General features: G+C 32.6%; 1 protein-coding gene across 1 annotated transcript in view; it reads right to left on the bottom strand.

Moving 5' to 3' along the window:
* Positions 1 to 610: 610 nt before the first annotated feature.
* The window catches only part of LOC119584238 (AP-1 complex subunit gamma-1-like), a 40,457-nt gene continuing 13,889 nt past the window's right edge, over positions 611 to 27,178 (bottom strand). The window contains 13 exon segments of the mRNA XM_037932750.1: positions 611 to 4,367; positions 4,636 to 4,728; positions 5,465 to 5,616; positions 5,891 to 6,097; positions 6,575 to 6,707; positions 7,279 to 7,447; positions 7,656 to 7,751; positions 8,142 to 8,286; positions 8,584 to 8,770; positions 9,917 to 10,135; positions 10,510 to 10,656; positions 11,066 to 11,245; positions 11,543 to 11,638. Coding sequence (XP_037788678.1) covers positions 4,266 to 4,367; positions 4,636 to 4,728; positions 5,465 to 5,616; positions 5,891 to 6,097; positions 6,575 to 6,707; positions 7,279 to 7,447; positions 7,656 to 7,751; positions 8,142 to 8,286; positions 8,584 to 8,770; positions 9,917 to 10,135; positions 10,510 to 10,656; positions 11,066 to 11,245; positions 11,543 to 11,638 — 1,926 coding nt within the window. The 3' untranslated portion in view covers positions 611 to 4,265.

Genomic DNA, 27,178 nt, shown 5'->3' on the forward strand with positions numbered 1-27,178 from the left:
GGCAAAGCTGGCAAGTATAGCATTACGATAAGGTATTGTGACAAGAAAGGTTAAAATGTAACAATTTGAATAAGTAGACAGAAGAGGGGGATGAAGAAGAGAAGGAAAAGAAGAAAAGATCGTGTAAAATTAGTCGAGACAAGGGCTGAGGACCAAAGTATGGGTGATATCTGCTGTCAACAGCAAATCTCTTATATTGGGCCTCAGTCACCGTCTCCTATGCACCTCCCTACATGATAACAACAGGCATAGGAGAGGGAGGGGAGGCAAAAAATTCTCTAGATGTCTGCATGTACTGAACGGGCATGAGCATGAATATACTTTTAGAATATACTTTTTTTCTTCATTGTCATTGCTCTCAGAAATGCATGTGGTAAATGTATCAGTCTTCCAAATTCTTCCTCCCAATATTTCATTTATTATGAAGAAACAATATCAATTTACTTTATATTTGAAAGGGTATTTTTAAATTTTTAAAAATCAATCCACAAAAATTAAGTTAATTTGAGTAAATAATTTTAAAAATATATCATATTTCTTATCTTCTGTATGGCATTCCATATCTAGGATACTTGAATCACTGACCAGACCAGAGGAAAACAACAATATAGAAAGTCATTGATAAATTTATTTCCCCAAATTATCAATATGACATGATGCCAGAGGGCTCATTTTACATCACCAGAGAACATGGAATGGCTTAGTGGACCTGGCCTACTGTCTAGCAATGGAGTGGGGAAGGGTGCCACACACCCCAAGACAATACCCATTGGAAAGGAGACAAACATTCATCTCAATGAGTGATACAGACCCTGCCAACTTCTGGTATTTGGTTGTGAAGACTTGTGGTCTTGGCTGACAGGGGAACTGCAAACATGTCACCAATATAGTTTAAGGTTGCTGTTCCCATCTGCTGCCCCAGTTGGTTTGCAGTGACTTTAATTTACAATGTCTATCTTGAGGTCAAGAGGAACTATTCCACAGGAGTGCAGACATGTACCATGTGCCACATAAAAGCAATTTACATTCTTAATTCATTCAATTTTGATGACCACTTCACACACCAAAGAAAAAAAAAAGTCACAGGGGTTAAATCCAGCCTCATCTCACAAGTGCAGCAGTTAAGTGGAAGGGTATTTTGGGGGTTAATTTCACTCAGCATATAAAATTCCTTTTGAAAGAATGTAAAATCTGTCATATATTTCCTCCTTCCCACTGCCCCATCACTTTTTGTCTGGGTGCTATTAAGACATTCCCTGACACTTTTTCTGAAAGCAGCCCTGGAAGTTTTATATACATAATATTTTTTTCTTATAACTCAATCATTATATCAAACAATATATAGATACATCATTCCTAAATGACATAAAATATACAAACACTAAATAAATTTAATACAACAGGACACATTCCACAAAATATATACCTCTTGGGCCTATGGGTCCTACTGTGTAACAATGAAATAAAATAACAGAGCCTAGGATCATAAATGTTGTCCCAGGCTCTTCACAGGCCAGTTTTACTTTTTGACATTTGTAGGAAACTGTCAAAACTTGCATTTGGCGCCTTGGGCATAAATTTGCCATAACAAAACAAATTCATACTCCATCACCAATTTAAATAGCAGAACATAATTAAGTTTGGTACTGATTCAAATCACCTACGAAATACAAAGGAGAAAAAATAAATGATGTGGATGGACTCTTGGTTTTTTACACACAATAGCTGGGCTCACGGCAAGGTTCTCCAAGCCCTCTCACTGTGCATCACTTATAACAAGTATTTACAACAATTATGGAACACCTACTCATCATTATCAGCAGCTTGCTCTTCCTGATATGGTTATTTACATAATCCTGACTTACATAAAATAAAAGTAACTTTAAATCAAACAAAAATTAGGTTCCATGGATATAATTTTTTTCCCATTTTTGTCAAATAAAAGGGAAAAACTAAACAAAAACAAAACAAAAACAAAAAAACTAAAATTTTCTTCCTCCCAGTTCAACAATCTATTAAGTCCACTTTTTGATATATATATTTTCTCTTTTTTTTTTTTTTACTTTTCTTTATTTAATATATATATTTTTGAAGAACAATTCATCTTCATCCCCACCTCAGCTGTGATAGTGGGGTGGTATCTGGCACACAATGGAGCACTTGATAGATTCTTTCCTAATAAAAGGGGTAGATCATATGCAGCCAGTACTTCAAATCTCACTGGTTAATAGTATTTGGCATAGACTAAAAAGCGTAAGAAAAAGGAAATACATACTATACATATTTCACAATGTCCTAACAGCCATTTGGGCTTTTAAGTACAATCCTAAACTTTAAAAATGGCAATCAGTCTTTACCCAATAAAAAAAAATATATCTTATTCAAAGATGCGAAAAAAGCATTTTACACTGTAAGGCAAATAATCATAATCATCAATGGGGTACCTATTTAACATATGTGTTTTAATGTTACAAAAAGAATTCCCAATACATGCAACAGATCACTTAAGTACAAAGGGAAGTACAAGTGTGACAGCTAAAGATTGTAACACAGGTGTTGTGGTTTTCAATGTGTACAGTACTGCAACAGACACTTCATCTTGTAAGTTACTAATATGATGACAAAGTCAAATTCCAGTTTTGCTGAAGTAATATATCCTTTACTGGAAACAAATCCATGTATAAAGCAACTTACAAACCATCATCTTAGTCAAACATTTCATCATGAACACTGTGATCATAAAATATAATCAGCTGAGGTCTGTATTCTGGAGTCATGTTACATGACCTTATTCAAGGGATCAGATGGAATACAGCTGTTAGTAAACTATGTACCTTACATAATGTGAATCATATATGGATAATCATTAGATGCACTAAAATTACACATCAGAAAGCATCAATTATATAAACAATTATTGCAATGCAAAAAGAAAAGCACTGTCCATAACAGCTTTAAATATAACCCATGTTATATTGTCCAAAAATAATCACTGGTTCATAATGTATGTTACCTAATTTTCCACACAATTAGTAAAGCAAAACATCAATGAACATCAGCACTGTTTTGAGGAGTTGGACATTAGATAATTGTGGATCTTACTTTGCGTTGTGTTGTGTTGTAATAAATAGAATACATCAAATCAGACTTAATCCTCAAATAAAGGAGCATCCACCTCCTATTTCAAAAACAAAACTATCTGAAAACTCATTGTGTCAAGAGTCAACTAACTGCATTATAATCATCTGAATTACTGTTGTCTGTCATGAATTAATGTTGGCCATTCAATCTTTGTATCACAAATATCACCCCCTCTATTGTCAACATTAGCACAACCATTGCTCACAAGAGTCAGCATATCACACACCATCCAATAAGAGATATAATGCTCAACAGCAAAAACCTCACACTACAATACAGGGAGATTCCTGTCACCTCATCATTAGTAATACACAATGCAGGTGTGACAATGCACTTGTTAAGTCATGGATTGGGAAGGACGGGGCACATGCCATACTAGAGAAGGATGTGGAAGAGAAACCAGGATTGAAACCAAACACAAAATACTGAGAAAGTTCTAATGAAACTAACTGGTATACTGTTGTTTGTGTAAGAAATTCCATCAGTGAATAAGAGCCAAAGAGCCAAGACATGAATACAATGTTTAAGAAACAAATGGTAAATGAAGATACAAGGAAGAACATAAGAGCACACATTATTTTGATGAGTAAAAGTAGTGTAGCAAACCAGGTGACAGGAAGACCATGTCTGGTGAAACAAGTAGTAGCTCCAGTGAACAGAGTGCATTTGTCCTGCCAATTGAAGACCACAACCATCTTGAGAAGATATACAATGGCATAAAAGGGAAAAGGGACTATCTCTTCAAGTACAACTTTCTTAATGGTGGAGTGTGTTGTGTGTGAGAGAGACCACATAGCAGAATTCAAAATTATTTTATGAAAGAAACAGACAAAAGATGAGAGATAAAGTGATGGCAGCATTAATTCACCAAGAGAGGAAAAAGAATCGAAAGGAGAGAGAAAACATGATCTTCTTGCCTTGGTAAAAATCTTTAAGCAATCACTGAAAGAACTAATCTCAGACAAATAAATTTTCAGTAAGATCCTCTCAGGGAGAGACAGAGAGTACAAGGTTGTTGTCTTGGACATGCAGAAATCATTGTTCTTGACATGAAAGTGATACAATGAGAGGGAGCCAATGGAGAGGCAAGTTCCGTGGACAGGGTGAAGGGTGCCCAGGTGGTGTCACTGCCAAAGAGCCGGGGGGAAGTTGCTGATCTCGCCCTGATCCTGGACGAGTGACCCGTTGGCTGACCATGACAGCTTTATCCTCATCCTCAATGCCACCTGTGTCAAAGAAGTATTTCATATTTGTATGAAGTGCATACTAAATTTACACAAACAAAAATATCTGAATTTTTTAACAGAACAATAAAATTACAATGAAAAATAAAAACAAACTAACATTTACTTTGCCAAATATGAATATTATATCTACAGTATTAAAGTATAAAGATGATAAAAATAAACATAGCAAATCCCATAAGACACACACACACAAACTAGAGTAAATAGGGTTGGGGGCAGAATCCTTATGTCCTCACTCTCTATTTACCTTGTTCGGGTTGTTGACCTTGATGATTTGGTTCAGGGTAGATGTTGGAGCCATGCTAGTGCTGCTCGGGTTTAGCATCTGCAGCTGTAACGACTGTGAAGAGGAATAGCACAGGTAATGAACACTGTATATTATATGGGTTTGTTTGTTTGGCTCCAAGGAGAAAATTATTTCCATGCTCAGGATCCTATTCCTGTCTTTCGTGACCTGTGGCACAGGGTGTATTAACCCAATGCCGCCAGCCATATCCACTGAGAGTTTACTTTATTAATTGCTTTTACACTTGTATTAAGTCACCAATGAGCCAATTACGAGTGATGCCTGTCTCAACCGTTTACCCTTTTCCTTGATTTATGAAAATATTTTTTCCCACTGATTCAAGGAAAGGTGAAATCACATAAGGTCACTAGGTCTACTAATTGACTCCTTTGTGACTAAGCACAATCAGAGACAGATCACAAAAAAAGAGCACAGCATTTTCCCTGCAGCATTGGGTTAAAGAAACTTGAATAATACCAAAATATTTTTAAAAATGACAGAAATAACAAAGTTATCTATTGTTATTGTCTGTCCACAGAAAACAGTCTATTAGCTTCTTCATACAGAATATCAAATGACAAATATAGACCTTGGAAAATTGGCAAAAAAGCAAAGAATGCTTATGCTGAAAAAGAGATAACACTGCAAAGGGGTACCAAAAGGTTAAAAGGAAAATGCTAGCAAAAGAAACATTTTGAATCAGTATTTGTCTACATTCCATTTCCACTACAACAGGATGACGTACCTACAAAACTCAGAAGTATAATCAAACACAAAGTAAAGAACAAACCTTTGGCACAGCAGCCTGGAAGAGAAAATCTGTGACATTGGTTCCCGTGTTGTTTGTGGCTTGCATGTTGATAGTTGTGACAGTCTCCTGCACCTCAAATGTCATGTCCAACTTGATTCCATTTTTGTTATAAGCATTGATGCCTGGTATACCTGCAATGGGACAAGGATGAGTATTGTTGGCAGAAAGCATTGTTCTTTTTAGGCACTCTCTCCAATAATCATACATTAATTTATTTTTTACATCAGTACATATACATCTTCATCAATCTAATCCTACTCTTGGGGGGCCAACAAGCTGTCTGTAATTACCCCCTTTTTTTCTTTCTTTCTTTTTAGTAAAAACTATATACTTTAATCAATTTGGCACAAATACAATTATCATTCAACTTTAAATTCAATGACACAGCATAAAACTTAAACATACTACTAGTCTTCTGGACTGCAGGTGTTGTGAGCGTGTTAGAGGCTGTTGTTGCAGCCGGGTTGAGAGAGGTGATGATAGGGGTGGAATTGTTGAGCAGACCGTCCAACAAGTATGCCGAGTTGTTGGAATTGGTGGATTGGCCCGATGACATAGTGTCATTCATATTGGTAGCTGGCACAGGTGCAGCAGGTGTTGAATCCAATCCACCTATTAACATTGATCAAGTGTCAGACATATTCCGGTGCATTCTATGTATCATACAGAAATAATAGTGTTCAAGGTTAATATTTTGCTTGGTCCAGCTAAATCTTGTGGGAGAAATACTGCAAAATAAAGAGACTAATTTAATCTTTGATTAAACACAAAAGTGATGAGAAGGAAGTAAAGAAAGTGAAGAATGTGAAGGGGGAGGGACGGAGAGGGAGAGGAAGGGGATGGAGGAAACACACGCACGCATGCACATATAGATTAATATATACAAATATAAACACACACACACACACACACACACACACACACACACACACACACACACACACACACACACACACACACACACACACACACACACACACACACACAAAGAAAGAAAGAAAAAAGAGATAGTGGAGAACCCCCAGGAGGGGAAGGAAGTCCTTATAAAAGTAATGAGACTGGACGCATTCAATTATAAGAATGGCTCACCTAACAGATCTAATATATCAGAGTTGACAGCCGGTGCTGGTGCAGGTGCAGTGATAGGCGCTGGAGTTGTGGATGGCTGAACAGCATTGCTTTCACCTGGATCCATTCCTCCAAGCAGATCCAACAAGGCATTCTGATCAAGTAAAAAAAAAAAAAAAAAAGGGAAAAGGTATATTAATTGAAAATACAACTCATGGCTGATGCAATAATGTGAATACAAGATGAAAAGCCATAATAACAATACATCAACTGGATATCACAATAACTGACATTAATATGTACAAGGTAAAATTAGTAATAATTATATATATACCATGTACTATTGTACAAGATCAGGCAATGTAAATGTATAGGGCTTAACCTTAGGACTTCTAATCCCATACATATATAACAGTCATCACAAAAGTACTTAAATGGTCAATTCTTTAATGTTGTATAGTCTATTTCTACTGTTCAGAATCTGCAGTTCTAGGATTTTGGGGGGATGCATCTTAAATAGTTTAGCAAAACATAAAATAAACAAACAAATAAAATAAACAAATTGGCTAGCATTGGCATCTGTGGTTGGGAGTTAATAAGATACTTTTCTTCAGGATTCAGAGCGAAGCTTTAACCTATTCTCACATTTCTCTCTTCTCCATTATTCAATGTTCATTAAAAATATAAATCAACAACTAAGAACATAAAATAAATCAAATTCTTACAGATTCATAATTTTCATTAGCATTGTTATTGGGTGCTGTGAAGTCATTCAATAGTGCCTGGTTGTCTGGACTTGCATCCACACCATTGGTCAAGGCAACCTTGTCATTCTCCTGTATTCGGTTATTTTCAAATGGAGGCATTCGTTCTAAGAGGGCTCCTCGCATGTGACTGTAAGGAAAAAGGTATCAGTATTATACTAAATTGAGAAAAAAAAAGTCAGACTTGAGGTAAGAAAGTACATTTTCTTCTTACTTCACTTACTAGATATAGTTTAAAATGTAAATAACAAAAATTGTGTACATATATAAATATATATATATATTTATTTATATATATATATCCTTTCTTTTTTAAATGCAAAATGGAGAAAACTTACCTATGTCTGGTAAACAGTTGGTTATACTCAATACCCCTCTGCTGTAGTTCTATGTTGAGATGTGAACCAAATGCACTAACTACTTGCTGTATTGATCTGTTGGAGTAAGAATAATTGTCTTAACCCTGGGTGGGAACATGTAACGTCTATTGTCGTTTTGTTTGGTAAAAATGTCTTTACACATAGAAGGCTCCACAAATACTCAGCCACCGAGGAGTCAGCTCGTTAACCTTGGTGACCTTACCTGGTTTCCCTTTCCCTTTCTCTTTTTGTCTTCTCAATGCTGATACTCTATCTTTATTACTAACATTACCTTTATCATGATGTTATTCACAATACTTTCAGAAAAAAAAAAAAGGGAAAAGGGTAAACAGGTGAAATAGGTGGGACTAGTAATGGACATCTTGATGACTATGTACTTGCGGTGCCATCTATGTGTAAACACAAACTGAAATCACAACGGTTATGGCAATTCAATGTTCTTACCCTACTTCATGGCTGAGCCTGGCAGAGAGTTTCATGAGAGAGGTCAGTGCATACTCCTTGGTGGGGATGCTGCACTGGGAAGACCACAGGATCCTCTGATAAACCTCTATAAGTTCAGACTCCACCACTGTCACATCTGCTTGACCTGAAACAAATCAGTTATTTTTACTGTCTTGGCTAAATAATCTCAATTTCACTGGGCAAAAAATGTATGAAATGTAAATAGCCAGAAAATAAGCAAAAACTTTAATGAATGAGATATAAATCTTCTTATAGTAACCCCCCCCACACTATGATGATGCAAGGAAATGGCATTACACTATAAAACTTCTAAAAATTAGACAAGAAAGACTTGTCTGCACAATGAGCATAGTAAATTGTATATTTGAAACAAATCACATAAGGAACCAAACTCGAACAAAATATCATCATGCCAACCTACCATTTAGTAACAAATCTCCGAACTCTCCAATACACCAAGTAGCCACCTGGATGAGAGGTTGGAATTCCAGCTGAGCAACAGAAAGGTGGCGCCACAACTCCCCCACAGCGTATGCCTGCTCCGTCCTGGCATCTGATATCAATTGTATGGCTGAAGACACTACGTCATCTGGGACATGGTTACCAGCCTGGAAATTGGAGCTTGTGAAGGGGCTAGTTCACTGTCTTCTAGCTTCTAGATGTACTCTTATGGTTGGATACTTACACACACATAAGAAAAAGAAACATTATCAATGAGTGGAAGAGACGAAAGCCCAAGAGGAAGGAGAGGGTCAGACAGGGAGGGGATAAAAATATTAATCAAAGAGAAGCTTTGAAGTACAAATACTCTGTAAAGAGCAGCTTTCAAGTAGGAAAAGAAATCAGATGGCAAAGTTGACCCTTTCCCGATGGGTAGTATTCATAGTGGCCTGGGCCTCGCTGCCGGGGGCTTATATCATCACCCTAGCATGCACGACCGCTCATGCCCAATACCAGCATCCCTTGCCTTTTCTTTGTAATACTAAGAGCCTATGTTGTATTTTCAAAATTATTATTTTCCAAGGTCTCTATTTGCCATATTTCCTGATAAATCAAGACTGTAGGATATTTTTGTTGTTATATAAACTCCATAGTTGATCATTATTCGCTCTATAGTCTGAATAAATTAAGCAGTGGGTGACATCATGAAGTTGAAACTGTAGGTTTTGTTGTTATTTATTTATTTTTTTTGCATTTTTTTTTTTCAAGTTATTTTATAAGATAACTTTAGTTTCAACGGGTTTATATTATCACATCCATATAGATATACTTTTATGTTTAGTGTTTTTATAAGTACGTGATTTTTTTTTTCTTTTTCTTTTTTTCAAAAATACATATTGGTATTTTCACATGGTTTTACACCATCACTTCGTGAATACTATATAATATCTCTGGCCAATGTAGTCGATTACCAATGTAATTTTTTTTACGCTAACCTCGGAGGCCCGAGAAGCCTTTATGAAATGCTTAGTATAGGAAAAATGAGAAAAAGTGTTAAAATCTACTTAATCACATTTTCAGTGGCAAAAAAACATTATCTTGACGTAATTGTAACAAAAAAAAAAAAAAAAAAAATCATGGCATGGCCATACATACACCATGGCATGTACGGACATGCCCCCAGCAGATAGTCCAGGCATGCCATGGCATTTACGTACATGCCACCCGTCGGGAAAGGGTTAAGAGAGAAAAGATCAAAGTCCCATAAAGAGAGAAGTAAACCTGAGCGAGTTTAAAGATTTCCTTCCACATACCGCCTGGACAACTTTGAGGAGGGTGTCAATGTGCCACCGCACATTGGGCGAATACTTCTCTGCTGCAAGCACACACTTTGAGGAGCATGTAGCCTTGAACTCTGGTTCTGCTGTCTCCAAGAAGCTTAACAATTCCTTCATCATCGTGCGGATATTGTTACTGTTGATGAGGGCAAAGCAAAGTTCCATAGCCCGCCGCCTGATGGAAATGTCTGCATCCTGAAAGACCAGGCAATGCCCTATGTAACTTGTCAGCTCGTGACTGATCACAACCAATAACATCATTTTCATGTGCTACATTTATATTATTGATTTATTAGTACACTCATCATCATCACTTCATTCTTTTATTTATTCTTCTTTCATAAGATTATTCTAACTCTGCACCATAAAAAAAAATAAATAAATAAAAAATAATAATAATAAATAAATAATAATAATAATATTATTATTATTATTATTTTGCCTTTGGGGGTGAAAAAAAAATCTACTGAAATCAAGTATCTATTTCCCTTCTATTCCATTAGGATCTGACCCAAGACTACATAAGCTAATAAGTGAAAACAAAAAACATTTTTAAATTTCAACCATACCTTCAGACATTCCAAAATTGTAGTTCTATGTCGCTGAACAGCAGAGTTATCAGCATGCACAACTCTTAGTAAGGTGTTGAGAGCGACATACCGAATGTTCTTGTCAGCATTGAGGAGAAACCTTCCCAGGATGTTGATAGCCAATACCTGAAAGAATGCTAGACTTAAAAAGATGTCTTTGTATCCTCATATAGCCAGGCACGCCTATAGCTGTCATGGCGGGTATGGCTATAGAGTCCATGACTCACTCTGACAAGGTGAGCGGGCAGGATGGCTGTACACAGCAAAGGTTCTGGCAGAAAGGTTAGACATATACCAGTAGTTGCCGGAATGAGTGCTGCATGGAAAATTCTGGCACCATCACAGAAAGAGAAAAAGAGAAAAAGAAAAGAAAAAGAAAAAGAAAAAAAAAGTTAAAGAAAAAGAAAGAAAGAAAGAAAGAAAGAAAGAAAGAGAGAGATTTACACAACAAAAGCATCCTAGAATAAACAAACATTTTCCATTTAAATAAAAACACACTAGAAAGAGAGGCACAGAAACAGATGACATTCCTCACCCTAAGGCCACTCTCACTCTTGATGTCCATGATGGAGAGGACTGTCTCATACAGGATGGCATTGCCGACATTCTTGGACGACTCTGTGTTGGTGGCCACTTGTGCAAGAATGTCGTTCATGGTCTCGGATGCCTCGCTGTCCTCGTGTCCAAGGATTCGCAGGAGTTTCAGGATCTTCACCTGTTGGATTGATTTATGACTACTTGGTAATTGCCATTTCTAACAAGACAATATAATGTGCTAAGACATACAGTATGTAAGAAAATTTACTGGAGTTTTCTCAAATCAAAAGAGACAAGGAAATTGTGATGCAGGTTATTCAGCTTCATGAAAAGAGACAATGAGATGCCTTTTATGACTCATTAAGTTAAACAGGATTAGATACAAATAATGACTGAATACCTACGTAAATCCCTGTAACTCTAAGTAGATATAAAAAAAATAAACCTCTTACAAACGTAACTAATAACAACTAACCTGAAGGAAAGGATCGGACACACCCTGCACATCATGCTCTGGAGAATAGCCAGCCATGATCAAGTTCTTTAGAATCCTCACTAAGTTTGGTACAATCTGGTGAAAAAGTTCAGAAATAATAAATATCTGTTTACATGTCAATACATTATGAATTGTGCATGTAATTGTGTATGTGTATATATGTGTATACATATATACATATATACATGTGTGTATATATATATATATATATATATATATATATAATATATATATATATATAAATATATACATATATACATATCAATGATATATATATAAAATAATATATATATAAAAAATATATATATATATAATAATATAATATACAATATATAATATAATATAATTATATATTATATATAATATATTATATATTATTTTTATATACATATATATACATATATATATATATTATATATAATTATTATATATATATAAAATATATAATATATATATATATATATATATATAATATATATATATAAATATATATATAAATATATATTATATAATATATATAATTATATATAATATATTATATATATATTTTATATAATATATATATATATTATATATAATATTATATATATATATATATATATATTATATAAAATATATAATTAATATATATTATATATTATATATTATATAATATTATATATATATATATTATAATTATTTTTATTCAATTATTTGTGTATGTATATGTCCAATATGTAAAAGTATAAATATGTATATTCATACATATCATACATGTACATGATATTATGATAATATACGCTATGTACACAGTGTAAGACTAAATTTGCTTCTGACTTTGGTGCACCAATAACAAATTTGTCTGGTAATACTACATTGTGAAAAGGTAACACTGATTTTCAAAAGGAAACTGATGAAACTGGCATGATTTAATAATGGGTGAGAGAGATAGGGAGAGAAGAAACACAAGGAACAGGTACTATATCTGTTTGCATAATACCAACTGACAGCATAGTATATACTGTGAAACTCATCAAATGATGTTAATGTTATTTAAGTCAGTTTTAACACTTTCTCATTTTTATCATAAAAAAAAAAAAAAAAAAAAAAAAATTATACTCCATAATGCCACACACTACTTATTTTATTCAGATTATAGACCGAATAATGATCACCTATGGAGTCTATATAACAACAAAAATATCTTTCAGTCTCGATTTATCAGGAATTATGGCAAGTAGAGACTTTAGAAAATAATGAAAAGTGAAAATACAACATATCTTCGTAGTATTACAAAGAAACGGCATGGGATGCTGGTATTTGGCATGAGTGGTCGTGCATGCTAGGGCGACGATATAAGCCCCCGGCAACGAGGCCCCGGCATCTATGAATACTACCCGTCGGAAAAGGGTTAATTATCTTTCCACTTTCCATGTAGAGTACAACAATTACACTGGCAAGTTTTCATACCACTCCTACGATTATAGCTAACAACTAGCTAGGCCTGTAAGCCTTTCTGCCCTTTCACAATTGTGGAAACTGACTAGGTGAATATAATGCAAGAAGCAGATAAGATGGTGGCTGGATTCCTTATTCATAACTATTGCTAAAAAATCTTTCACTTAATATCAGTTCCCATGAGGATGCTATGATACAACATATTATATACTGATAACATCAACCTAACATGATAAAGAAGCCTTGGTTAGATCCGATATAATATCAACAAGCAAATCAAGCATTCAGAAAAAGAAAGCTATATCTCTTAGCTAAATAGCCATAAAGTTTGGATGGAGTTTGTGTAAATGAAATCAATAGTTCTTGGAGCTACAGAAGGTAAACAATAAATACGCTTGAACGTGGAGACTTACTGTCTTCATATTCTATTGAAATTGATCAAGTGCAATAAGACCTAGCCTGAACTGTAAGAAAGAACAGCATGTGAAAGCCTATTTCAGAAAATTAAACCTGAATTGACTCCTTGTTCATTCACTCGGATGAATTCTGCATCTCAAAATTTGTAATAAAAATTAATGTGGAAAATAATGGTCAATGGTTAGATCAAAACTAAATAAAAGTTTGTTTCTATTCTCCTCCAGATTCCTCCATAGCTTCCTCCTCCTCCCTCCATCTCCTCTTCAGTCTGTTGCCCTAATCCTCATGTTCTTTTATAATGAATATACAAAAAAATAATTTCATATTATGATCAGTTCCATTCCATTAATACATTGCTTTTCATGCATATACCTGCATCCAGCATCCAACTGTAAATGGTTTCCTTTATGTTCCATTAAAACAAAAAATTACTGTGGTACCAGACATTATTGTATATGGCACATCCATATGTCAGAAACAAACCAATATTACTAACAGTATTTGTGAGAGTGAGAGTAAGTGTGAGTGTGTGGGAGTGTGTGCAAATGTATGTGGATGAGTGTGGGTGTGCATATACATGTGCTGTACACATGCATGTGTGCATGCATGTGCAAAGGTGTTTTTGTGTAAAGGTATGCATTTATGTATCTATTCACTTGTATGAAAACCTTGTATGTGTATGTTTATATGAATCCAGTATCAAAAAAAATATTAACGTTTTTATCATCAAGAAATATTAGTAATGAACTTAAGCCATTAAACTTTTACATAAATAGTCAGCAGTATAAGACTGACATAATTATTTACCCAAAAATACAATTTTGGGGCTACATAGACTAGTGCAAGAGTGCAAAAACAATAAGCCTATCATATACAGTGATTCTATTTGTGCGGCTAAGAAAGCATGCAAATAAAAATAACTTTCTTTCCCTTTTAGGTTTAATTCTGGGAAATGGAGGGAAGAAGAATGGGAAGAAGGAGAGGGAGAGGGAGAGGGAGAGGGAGAGGGAGAGGGAGAGGGAGAGGGAGAAGGATGGGGAGAGGGAGGGGGAGAAAATAAAGGTGAGGGAATAATAGAGAAAGGAAAAAATAATGCAATAAATCAAAAACAAATTCTAAATTCCTTGATGGATATAAGGAACACTGTAATATGAATTACATTCAAAAGTGATCCTACTTTTAGGAAGAAGTATCTTCAGTTGATTATTTCACAACAAATGCCAATAACTAGCCAACAGAACTACTGCCTGCCATCACAGGCCTGAAATGGTATCTTTAAAAATCAACAAAAAGCCATTTAGACAATGTAAATATATAAATAGCACATGGCTTACACAGCAGCTATATTCTCATGCACTGCATATATATACACAAGCATGTATTTGCCATAGGGTAACCATTCTTTGTTTCTAAATTTATCCCAGTTCATGATTAAATATTCTAAAGGAGTCTTTATTGATATCAAAACCTTTAACATACATTACAAGACATTCATATATGTAATATATATACATGTAAAAAAATATATATATATCTTTAAGTTCATGAAGGTACTCTCTCTCCTTTGATAATCTAACCTTGCCATACAATAAAATACTAACTGAATATCCACATCTGATTCCATTATACCTAAAGCCAGGGTTCCGGTTGCTTTATATGACTCTGGGACCCGACTCAAGTCAGACTTTCTCTCTCATTTTACCTGGACTAGGTATGCTCTCTGGCGAATTAAGGGGAAGCAGACCAGGAGCTTCCTGCACCTACATCATACAATCTTTTTTGCCGGCAGTGATGACATGCAGTCTCTAATCTTCTCAGGAGCTTGCTAATTATTTATAATGCAATTACAACAATTCTGAAGGCTAACCACACCAAGCCCAAAGTGTGTGTATGTGGGTGGCTGGGTAGACACAGGTGGCTCAGGGACTATGGATAAGTCTGGCTAGTGAAGCCTATGTGTTAAGTAAACTTCTCTATATCACCTTTTCTGGTAACGTTATCAAAACTTCTGTCAAATGCTATGTCATCTTTATAATAACAGCAATACTCACTTTAATGGCAAAGGGTAGCTTGAAGTGCGAGACAATATGTGAAATAGTATGTGAGTGAATGAGAGAAAAAGAGAAAGGAGAGAGGTAGAGAGTGAGGGGGGGAGGGGGGAAGAGAGAAAGAGAAAGTGAGTGAGGAGAGAGAGAGAGAGAGAGAGAGAGAGAGAGAGAGAGAGAGAGAGAGAGAGAGAGAGAGGCTAGGTGTTTGAGTGAGTGAAGAGAAAAAGCACCTATACATTACTCAGGCAAATGAAAAAAATGAAACGGCTGACTCAGCATACAGCCTCCTCAGTTTTAGCAAGGTGCCAGTTTCTATGAACACCAATAATTCAACATCTAACCAACAAGCAACTTACTGTGGATTCAGATAACCATTCTCAGCCATTCCTTTACAGTCTTGCAGTCCATGAATACAAGACATTCAAGATTTGTTTGAAATGTCTGAATCATTAAACAAAATATTTAAAAGGAGATTAATCTATAAAAAAAAAAAATACACACACACACACTTTGGGTAACTTCTTTTTGTGTTCTATATATTATCTACTCGCTCAACCTGTCTCCCAGGTCAACCTAAAACACCTTTATTCACATTCCCTTTCATGTATCTCTTTCTCTGTAAACTTACAAAAAATAATAAAGATGATCACAACTGAATATGAACACTTGTGAGGATCACATATTCGTTACTTTCCAAAAGAAAACCTTGATGTGATCAGCATAACCTCAACACTTAACTAAGCAAACAATTTTCTACCCATGTAACATTAAAAAAAAAAAAAGTCACTATATACAATTCTCTCCCTTTTTACAGGTGAACCTGAGCAATAACATCAAGAAACACCAGGAGGCCAAACTCCTGCCTTTTTATTATGACAGAGCAATAGAGAGGTGAGTGCATGAAGGAAGAGGCTGGTACATATCAGGATGCTGTGCACATTAACAGTTCAATGCAGGAGAAAAACAAGGCATTTTATCTACGTGATGAGCAAACTCCCTCATAAATATGCTCGGCAACTTTCTGCTGAACCGCACTAACAAACATTGGTAAGCATGCAAATAATTCAAAAGATAATATTAACACCTAAGTTTTGTACTAACAATAGGGTAATGATATAAAATGTGAATAACTCAATAATCGAAGTTAGAATGATAATCATATACAGCGGTAATACTCACAATCATAATCCTATAACAATTCTGAACTAAAATAATAATGCTGAGTAAGAGTTACACCTATCAAACAACTATATAGAATATAATAAAGTGAATAAACAAATATGCTTATAAATAAACAAATAAAAAACATAAAAGTAAATGAATGTTATCAAAACAATAACAACAGTAATAATAATAATAATAATTATATACAGCTGCAATGAAATCATTAAGAACAGCAGCAATACATATAACAAAAAAATAAAATAAAATAAAATTAAATAAATAATAATTACATTACATAGAAAAAAAAGATAATAAAAACACAAAACATGAAACTAATACTGACAAATTAAATAATAATAACAATTATAAAAATAACAGTAATTGGAGCTATCAATAATAACAGACTAATTACAGTACCAACTATCAATATCAAGCATCATTATACAGATAAGATAAAAAATAATAATAAAGATAAAAATTAAATATCAAATAAAAATAAAAATACTACTAACAATAATGTTGGTACTACCACTACTACTAAAATTACTACTACTACTATTACTACTAACAATAACAATAACAATCACAATAATGATAATAATAATAATAATAATAACAATGAGAAAAACAATAAAGATAATAATAAAATAATAACAATAAAAACATTTAAAAAATAATAAGCAAATAACATTAATAAACACTATTAATCAAATCATAATAATAATAAAATAATACTGATAATAAAAAAATAATAATAATAATAATAATAACAATAATAACAACAATAAGTATTAGTAGTGACAACACTAACAGTAGTACAAGTAACTAGTAACAATAACAGTACCAATAGAAGGAGTTACATTAGTAATAATGACAATATTAGTGGAAATAATAATAATAAATAGAAATTAAAATTAAAATAAAACATTTTTTTTTTTAATATTAACAATAACAACAATAACAATAATAATAATTATTATTATAAATAATATTAATAATAATTATAAATAATAATAACAATTATTATAAATAATAATAATAATTACTATAAATAATAATAATAATGATAATTACTATAAATAATAATAATAATAACAGTAAATAATAATAATAACAGTAATAATAATAAGTAATAATAATAATAATAGTAACAGTAATAGTAATAACAATGATAATTATTATTATTATTATAAAAACAACAATAATGATAAAATTACTACTAATAACTCTAATAACAAAACCATCAATATAAAAATCTATATTATCCACATTTTCATCCTCCAAATTAACGATATCAAAGTTTATAGTAATATAAAGTTTATAAAACAGTTATTATTTAACCAAATCGAATCACAAAAAGGCTACTAACTACGACAGCAATAACAACAAAGCATACATATGTCTGTACATGCCATACACATAGATGTACATGTGCACATACATACGCACACAATCAGATGATCACCCAATTTTCATCTGAACTTATCCTTTTCGATAAGTTAATCTACATCTTCATTAAATTTCAAGAAATACTTTTAGTTCATAAGCAATCAATACTGAAAAGGAGTGCAACTTCTGCAAAGTGCTTTTCTCATAAACATCAAATGATTCTACTCTACTTGAAAAAAAAAAAAAAAAAAAAAAAAAAAAAAAAAAAATATCAATAAAAATAATGGAAGTAAATAACTGAACAACCAGTGATGCATTGTTCACCTCCCGACAATAAACCTTCTATGACACCTAAGCGAATATGATCGGTGGCACATGCTTGGAATCCCCACACATCTAGCTGGCATGAGGGTGAAGTGCAGTTTATTTACACAAAAGGCAATCGGCCTGAGGAATCTCCCCCATCACCAACCCTAGTAAAGTGGCCTTGGATGCTTAATACTTTGCTTTACCTCTGAGTGCTCGGGCTCCTAGGGTCATAAAGAGAGCGTTGAACGGGAGGAGGAAGGAGGGAGGGGGGGGGGAAAAACATGCTACTATTAGTACAACAGCACATGTTCAATACATATCTCATCTCAGACCTACACCTAAGGGAAAAAAAGAGAGAGAAAAAAAAAAAAAAAAAAAAAAAAAAAAAGAATGCTACTGCAAACATTTCACAAAATTACTTGGACACAAGCTTTGCAAATTGCACTTTCTGAAAGTCTTCATACCACACTAAAATTCTAATCAAAACTGGATTATATATTGAAGTGCCATTTGCAAAAATTACAAGAAAAAAAAATACACAAATTTTATTTCTATCAATAGTCTCAAAACTATTTTATGCATCTACATGAAATCCAATATAACAGTTTTACTCTGAAATGCCTAATATTGTGCATAGAAAAAAGGCTTTACTCAGGATATATATATTCAGTGAAACCTCTAATTCACATATCATAACCTAAAACAAAATACTACTAAAAAGGTGATGTACACAGAGAAAATACAAATAATAAAAATGCATTATTAATATAAAATTTTATTAGTTTTCCTCTTTTACTAACATTCCACTGAACACAACAGACAAACAAACAAGTACTCACAAAAAGAGAGAAAAACTCTAGTTAACCATACCATATCCATCACACACACTTGTAAACATTCATGTGGATAGAAGTGAGGTTTCACTGTAATAATCTTTTATCACAAATGAAAAAATAAAGGCTAACTGCTAAAAATGTATTCATATAAGCATTTAAATCCTATAAAACACAAGAATATACTTGCAGCAATACTAATGGTACAGGAACAGTACAAACACAAATGCAGTTTATCTTAATTGAATATGTTATTTTGCACTCAGAAGTTCATTTGCACATTTTAATAAAATCTGAATAAAGATGGTAACACTATGAAAACAGAGGTTCATTCTAAAAAACAACCTTTACCTTTATCACACTACCTTCTTGGTGTTGCATGATTATCTTTCAGCCCTAATATATTCATTTCATAAACATTAAAGCAATAAGGATAAGAACTATTACACATACATCATTCATAAAAACAATGCAATCAATCTGTGGGTTACAGATATCTTGTCATTGATGTAAATCAAAAATATTTTCCACAGATTAAACTTTCTTTTTCTTTCCTTCATTCTTTCCCCTCCTTGTGTCATTCTGAAGTCCTCAAGCCAATGACAATCACACTGAAGGATCAAAACCCTTGAACCCAACCCTCTAAACCTCTTCCAAACCTTTAAAATTACAAAAAACAAAAAATTTACCAAGTACGTCACTAAGACTAGAGCAAGTGAGGTTTGAATGACGCATGCCTTTCTACTTTGGACTCGGCGCACTAGAGCTACCATACATGCTAGAAGATGAACAGTTCAAAACGTAACACTCACCGACTTATCTCGGGTGGGTTGAAGGGATTTAGCCATATAATGTCTCTCATGAGTGCCATTCATGGCAGCTGGGGGTGCGGTCTACCATAAGGGGGGGGGGTCTATCAGATTCAAATTTGCCAAAACCAGTTTTTTTTTTTTTTTTTTTTTAACTACTTTTCTTTCCCTCAAAACCACATAGGTAAATTCATGATAAACAATAACAACATTAATAATGATCATATTAATATAGTGCATACAATAAAATTATTTGATGATAATAATAATAATAATAATAATAATAATAATAATAATAATAACAATAATAATGAAAATGAAGTGGTAGCAAACATATCAGCACTAGCAATAAGAAGTGCAAATTAAGATGAAAAATACAGTTACCCCTTTCTTTACTAAACTAACAAAAATATAGTAATAGAAGGCATAGCAACAGATGTAATCAGATGATTTATTAACAATAAATCAGACTCTTTAGAGAATGGATACTTTTTTTTTGTCTGATTTTGTTTGTTTTAACTGGTTTTACTCATAACAATTTAATTCTTTCACTTATTTTTTTTTTTTTATTTGCCTTATTTAATCTGACCAGACTTTCTTTTGAATGATGGAACATCTAATAAAAGTTAAATGTGGACTTTCCAATAGAAATTTGTATCAAAACAAATGACAGACCTAATTAACACTGAGATCTAACATATTGAAATGCAAATGGCATTTACGATATCACTTAAGAATTTACCAATTTAACATGCCTGTTCTGTTTCTTTTCTTCTTGCATTAAAGGCCATTTGATCGGATCATTTTCCTACATCTCAGCATGTATTCCTACGAGCAAGACTTTTCCAAATAATGACAAAATAGTTGCACTAGATTTTGGAAACAATGGGAAGGAAGGATGAAGGGGGGGAGGGAGGGAGGGAGGAAGGGGGGAGAGAGGGAGGAGAGAGAGAGAGAGAGAGAGAGAGAGAGAGAGAGAGAGAGAGAGAGAAGAGAAGGGAAGGAGAGGGAGAGAGAGAGAGAGAGAGAGAGAGAGAGAGAGAAGAGAGAGAGAGAGAGAAGAGAGAGAGAGAGAGAGAGAGAGAGAGAGAGAAGAAGAGAGAGAGAGAAGAGAGAAGGAGAGAGAGAGAGAGAGAGAGAGAGACGAGAGAGAGAGAGGAGAGAGAAGAGAGAAGAGAGAAGAGACAGAGAGAGAGAGAAGAGAGAGAGAGGAGAGAGAGAGAGAGAGAGAGAGAGAGAGAGAGAGAGAGAGAGAGAGAAGAGGAGGAGCAAGAAGAGAGAGAGGAAGAGAGAGGGGAGAGAGAGAGAGAGAGAGAGAGAGAGAGAGAGAGAGAGAGAGACGAGAGAGAGAGGAGAAGAGAGAGAGAGAGACAGAGAGAGGAGGAAGAGAAAGAGAGACAGAGGAGGAGAGAGAGAGAGAGAGAGAGAGGAAGAGAGGATAAGAGGAGAGACTGAGAGATGAGTAGAGAGAGAACAGAGATGAGAGATGAGGGTAGAGGTAAGAGAGTGGATAGATGAGTAGACAGTAGAGAGGATGAGAGTGTGAGACAGGGAGGAGATGAGGAGAGAGAGAGAGGAGAGAGAGGAGTGGAGAGTGAGACCAGATAGTGGTAGTGATGAGGGGGGATGTATGTTTACGATCTTTTTTTTTTTTTTTTTTTTTTTTCTTGTCTTATGGTGTGTAGGGATGAGTGAGACGAGGGAGTGTTTTCGAGTGGTGGTGGTAGGGAGATTGTGTGTTGTGTTGTGTTAGTGTAGGGTGAGTAGTGTGTAGAGGAGAGTGGGGTGAGAGTGGTGATGGTGTTAGTGTATGGTGGTGTTGTAGGTGTGGGATGGAGTATGTAGGGTGGAGATGGGATGGATGTGGGGTGTGTGCATGTTAGTGTGGGATGATGGTGTGTGTATGTATGGTATGTGGCATGGAGAGTGGTGTGTGGTATGGTGTGTGTGTGTAGTGGAGTGATGTGTGGGATGGGTGATGGTGAGTTAGTGTGTGAGTGTGTGTGTAGTTGGTGTGTGTGTGTTGTGGTGCTATGTACTTGTGTGTGTGGTGGGATGTGTGTGTTAGTGTGTGTGTGTGTGTGTGTGTGTAGTGTGTGTGTGTGTGTGTGTGTGTAGTGTGTGGTGTGTGTGATGTGTGTGGTGTGTGTTGTGGTGTGTGTGTAGGTGATGGGGTGCTAGTGGGTGGTGCAGGTGAGGTGGTGAGTGGGTACATGTGTGTGTGTGTGTATGTATGTTGGTAGGTGTGTTGGAGATTGGGCGTGATGTGAGTGTGTTGATGTTGTGTGGTGTGTAGTGTGGGGTTGTGGTGTGGTAGTGTGTGTGTAGTGTGTGTAGGTGGGTGTGTGTGTGTTATGTATGTTGTGTGTGTGTTAGTGTTGTGTTGTGTGTGGTATGTTGTGTGTGTGTGTGTCATGTTTTTGTTGTGTCTGTTTGTGTGTTCTATGTGTGTTTTGTGTGTTGTTGGTGTGTGTGTGTGTGTGTGTGTGTGTGTGTGTGTGTGTGTGTGTGTGTGGTGTGTGTGAGTGTGTGTTTATATTTGTATATTTGTGTGAGTAAATATAAACACTGGACATATATACATTATGAAATTCAGTCTGTAACACTACATACGGACTTTTAACTGTGGGAGATTTGAGAACATAACTTTTATATAAAATATGGGGTGACTGTAATAATATCACAAATAATCTGCATATTACCAATATTAACAACAATAATAATAATATATCAAGCAGTTACGCAAAAAAAAAAAAAAAAAAAAAAAAAAAAAAAAAAAAAAAAAAAAAAAAAAAAAAAATCAAAGATGCAAAAGCTAAGTGTTAGGTAATATCACCTTCCAAACAAACAAACAAAAAAAACACTAAATAATAAATAATAACAACCACCACCATCAAAGTAATATTACCAGTATTAATGACATTAACATTAGCAGGCAGATATAATAATAAAAATAAATATCATAATAGTAATAATAGTAATAACAACAACAATAATAATAATAATAATAGTAGTAGTAACAACAAAAATATTAATAATAATGAGAATAATGATCCTAATCATCCTCTTTGTCATCCTCATCTTCCTCATTATCATCAGAATAATAAATATGATGATGGATGATGATGAATGATGAGGACTGATGATGAATGATGATGATTGATGACAATGACGATGATGATTCTTTTTATTACGGGCTGTCCATTTCCTATCAGTGAAAGTGCTTTAAACAAAATTTCAATAAAGAAATAGCAACAGCTGCCACAACCATCTTTCTTTACTTTCAAAAAAGCTTTCCATTTAGGGCTTCATTACCTGACACATAATCCATTACTCAAGCACTTAGTAAGAAGTTAATCAATCAGTATCTACCCTCTCTCAAGAAATACACACAGGCAAAACTAAAAAAAAAAAAAAATTCTTACTTAATTTCTCTATAAATGAAACTTACAATTCCACTGTATTTTATTATGGAGAGATTACCATATAAAGACTACATCATCTACATCTAAAATAATTCCTGCAATAAAACAAACAATAAATGAATAATTATATAGAAAGATTATAAATCAACCACAAGACATAGGGAAAGAAGCCATTCCTTGAAGAAATGTTTATTATTTATACTTAAAAAAAACAAAAAACAAAAAAAAAGCCTTACTGGTGACAAGTAAACGAACATATTATTCTAATCTTGATGTCAAAATAGAGTTCCAATACCTGTCATCCCAGAATAGTACTCTTTACATATTTAAATACTAATATTTGTTTCCAATTTGTGTATCTTATTCAAGTACACCAATTCTATCTGTGACCTCCCAATACTTTTCAGAAATAGGACACAGTCACAACACCAAGCTAAAATCTTTTTTTTTTTTTACTGTATATTCTCAATAATCTTTGCTTGAACTCAAGTTTTGCAATACCTAGGAGATATGATTTAGCAACAACTTGTGCCACCTCTTACCTTCCCTCAATCCTACCATAAACTTTATGTCAACCACAAGCACCCTTATGCTTATGTGCGAAAAAATATCTTTAGTGTCACAAATTCAGCAAATTTCACCATGAGTAAGACACTATTTTTTTTCCAGAAGTGCTTGATAGCCTCCATTTTATTCTTCAATTTTCTATCACAAGTTGCGCATGTAAACTACACTATACAATCCTACAGGGTCCCTCACTACAAAACAAGACTACATGGACTTACGTTATACTCAGATTTAAACATACATTCAGCATTGTCAAAGTCATGTGTCTTTGAACATTATATAACCTCTTCCCTTTACTAAAATTACGATATATACGAAAATAAGACAGGCATAAATAAAAAAAAAAAAAAAAAAAAAAAAATGCACACACATGAAAACAAATATTAGATTGAATATTTTTCACCAAAACAACACATACATTTGCAAAACAAAAATGACATGAACTTCCCAGATTATCACTTGAAAAATACAATACAAGGGCAATTTAATATACTAGATTCCCAACATGTTAATGCCTACCACTATCAACATTCTTCTAAAAATAATACAATTAAAAAAGAAAAGCAAAAATGACATTGAGGACTTTTACAATACATTCACAACGTGAGGCGTATGCCCTCTTTCTTTAAATATATATAAAATATAAATAAATAAATAAATAATAATCAAAAAATCAAAATATAAGTTTTCTTCATCCTTGACAGCTCCTAAAACTCTTTAAGGAGGAGAGGATTCACTCTGGTAAAGTTACTTAGGGAAGTGATCATTTGTGAACATATGTGAATATTGGCTGGCCCTTACAATGTTTTAGCTAAAGTTTACATCATATACAAAACACCTGAGAATATGATTAAAAATACTTTTGAGATTTAAAAAGAAACTTCTCAATTATCCACGGTTAATTACAATACTTGTGCTAATCTCTTTTGCCCTTAAATGACACTTTCACATTTCTGCAATATAGCTAATACCAAGAGGCCTAACTCCTACCTGAAGTGGCTAATCTCTAACCGATTCTCTCAAAATATCTCAGATTTCATACAATATCAAATCATATGTAAAATCAACACTGGCTTTATAGTGAAACGAAGGTGCAGAAAAATGACACACACAGAATACAAGTGAATGTTCTAATGACTTCTAATCAATAATAACCAACGTAGATGAAACTATACTAAAGACATACTATGCAGACAATACTTTAAAAGATACATTTCACTTCCTTGACTCGTTTATATGAATTGGTTTAGTACTGTCAAACATCTTTGAAAAGAATCGTGAAAAGCAATGCTTTAAATAGTCAGAGAAATTATATATGAAAGTAAACATACTTCATTCATACACTTCTTTTCTCAGCACGGGCTACACATCACCAGTTATAATACCTTCAACATTACATTTTTCCATCTTTCTTGATAAACCTAAAAGCACACACACCATCACCAACCTGCTATGCTATAACATGTAATGACTAAAAGAAAACTAGCACTGCCTCATCAACTCCAATGAATAAACCAACTCAACTTATCATTCACAGAAAAAGTATCACACGCAACTAATTGTTCTACAATTTGGGATAAGTTGTGGAATTAAAAAAAAAAAAAACTCTCCTCTATTTACAACATTTAAGCTGAGGTCAGCCTTTAAATTGCAGTAAAACCTTGAATACTTCTCTAATGGTAGTAATGAATGTCTGAGAATTTGTAAAACCTATATGTCCAGATTTTCTGACACTTCATATGGACTGTACTATACCATATCACCATGCATACTAAATAACATTTAGTATAAAATATCATGGTTGACATCATTACAAAAATATCTTCATATATATATATATATATATATATATATATAATATATATATATATATTATATATATATATACATATATACATTATATAACATATATTACATATATAACATATATATACATATACAAATATATATACATATTATATATACATATATTTTATATACATATATATATAAACAATAGTATTTTATATACCATAGTATATATATACACATACGTATATATATATACACATACGTATATATATATACACATACGTATATATATATACATATAGATATATACTATATATATATAATATATATATATACATATATATATGTATATACATATATCTATATATATAATAATATATACGTATACATATATACATATATATATATACATATACGAAAATTATAACATATACGTATATTATACATATATATATATATAATAACATAATATATATATATATACATATAATTTAAAATACAATAATATAAATATAATACATATATATATAATATATATATAATATAAATAATAAATATTAAATAATAAAATATAAATATAATAAATATATAATATATATAAATAATATATATATATATATAATATATAAAATATAGTATAATATTATATATAACATAATAATTATATATAAATATATATATATATTAACAATATTAATATAATATACAAAATATATATATACATTTATAATATATTTTAAAAAAAAAATATAATAAATATATAAATTTAAACAAAAAATAATATGTTATTTTAAAAATTTATATTAAAATATTAAAAAAAAATTTAAATATAATTATAATAAAAAATAATATAATAAATATAAAATTATATATAATATATAGATATATATAAGAAACATATTAATAATAACATATACCAGTATATATATTACAGATATAATAAAATATATAAATCATATTATAACATAGATATATATATAATATATATACATATATAAATATACAATTATATCATATACATATATATATAGATATATATATAATATATATATAGACATATATAGATATATAATATAGCTATATATAGAGATATATATATGAATATATGGTAGTATATATAATATAAATATAAATAGATTATATAAATATAAATTAAATATATAAAACTAAATATAATATATAAATATATATATATAAAGCATACTAACATACAAATTATATATATATATATAATATATATCTATATATATATATTTATATATATATATACACATATACATAAAATATATATAAATATACATCCATATATATACATATGTAAGTATACATAGTATATATGTATTCATATATAATACATATGTATATATATGTATAACATATATGTATACATATTATGTATATGTATATATACATACATATATACACA

This window comes from Penaeus monodon, chromosome 18 (assembly GCF_015228065.2).
Source record: "Penaeus monodon isolate SGIC_2016 chromosome 18, NSTDA_Pmon_1, whole genome shotgun sequence".
Taxonomy (NCBI): Eukaryota; Metazoa; Arthropoda; class Malacostraca; order Decapoda; family Penaeidae; genus Penaeus; species Penaeus monodon.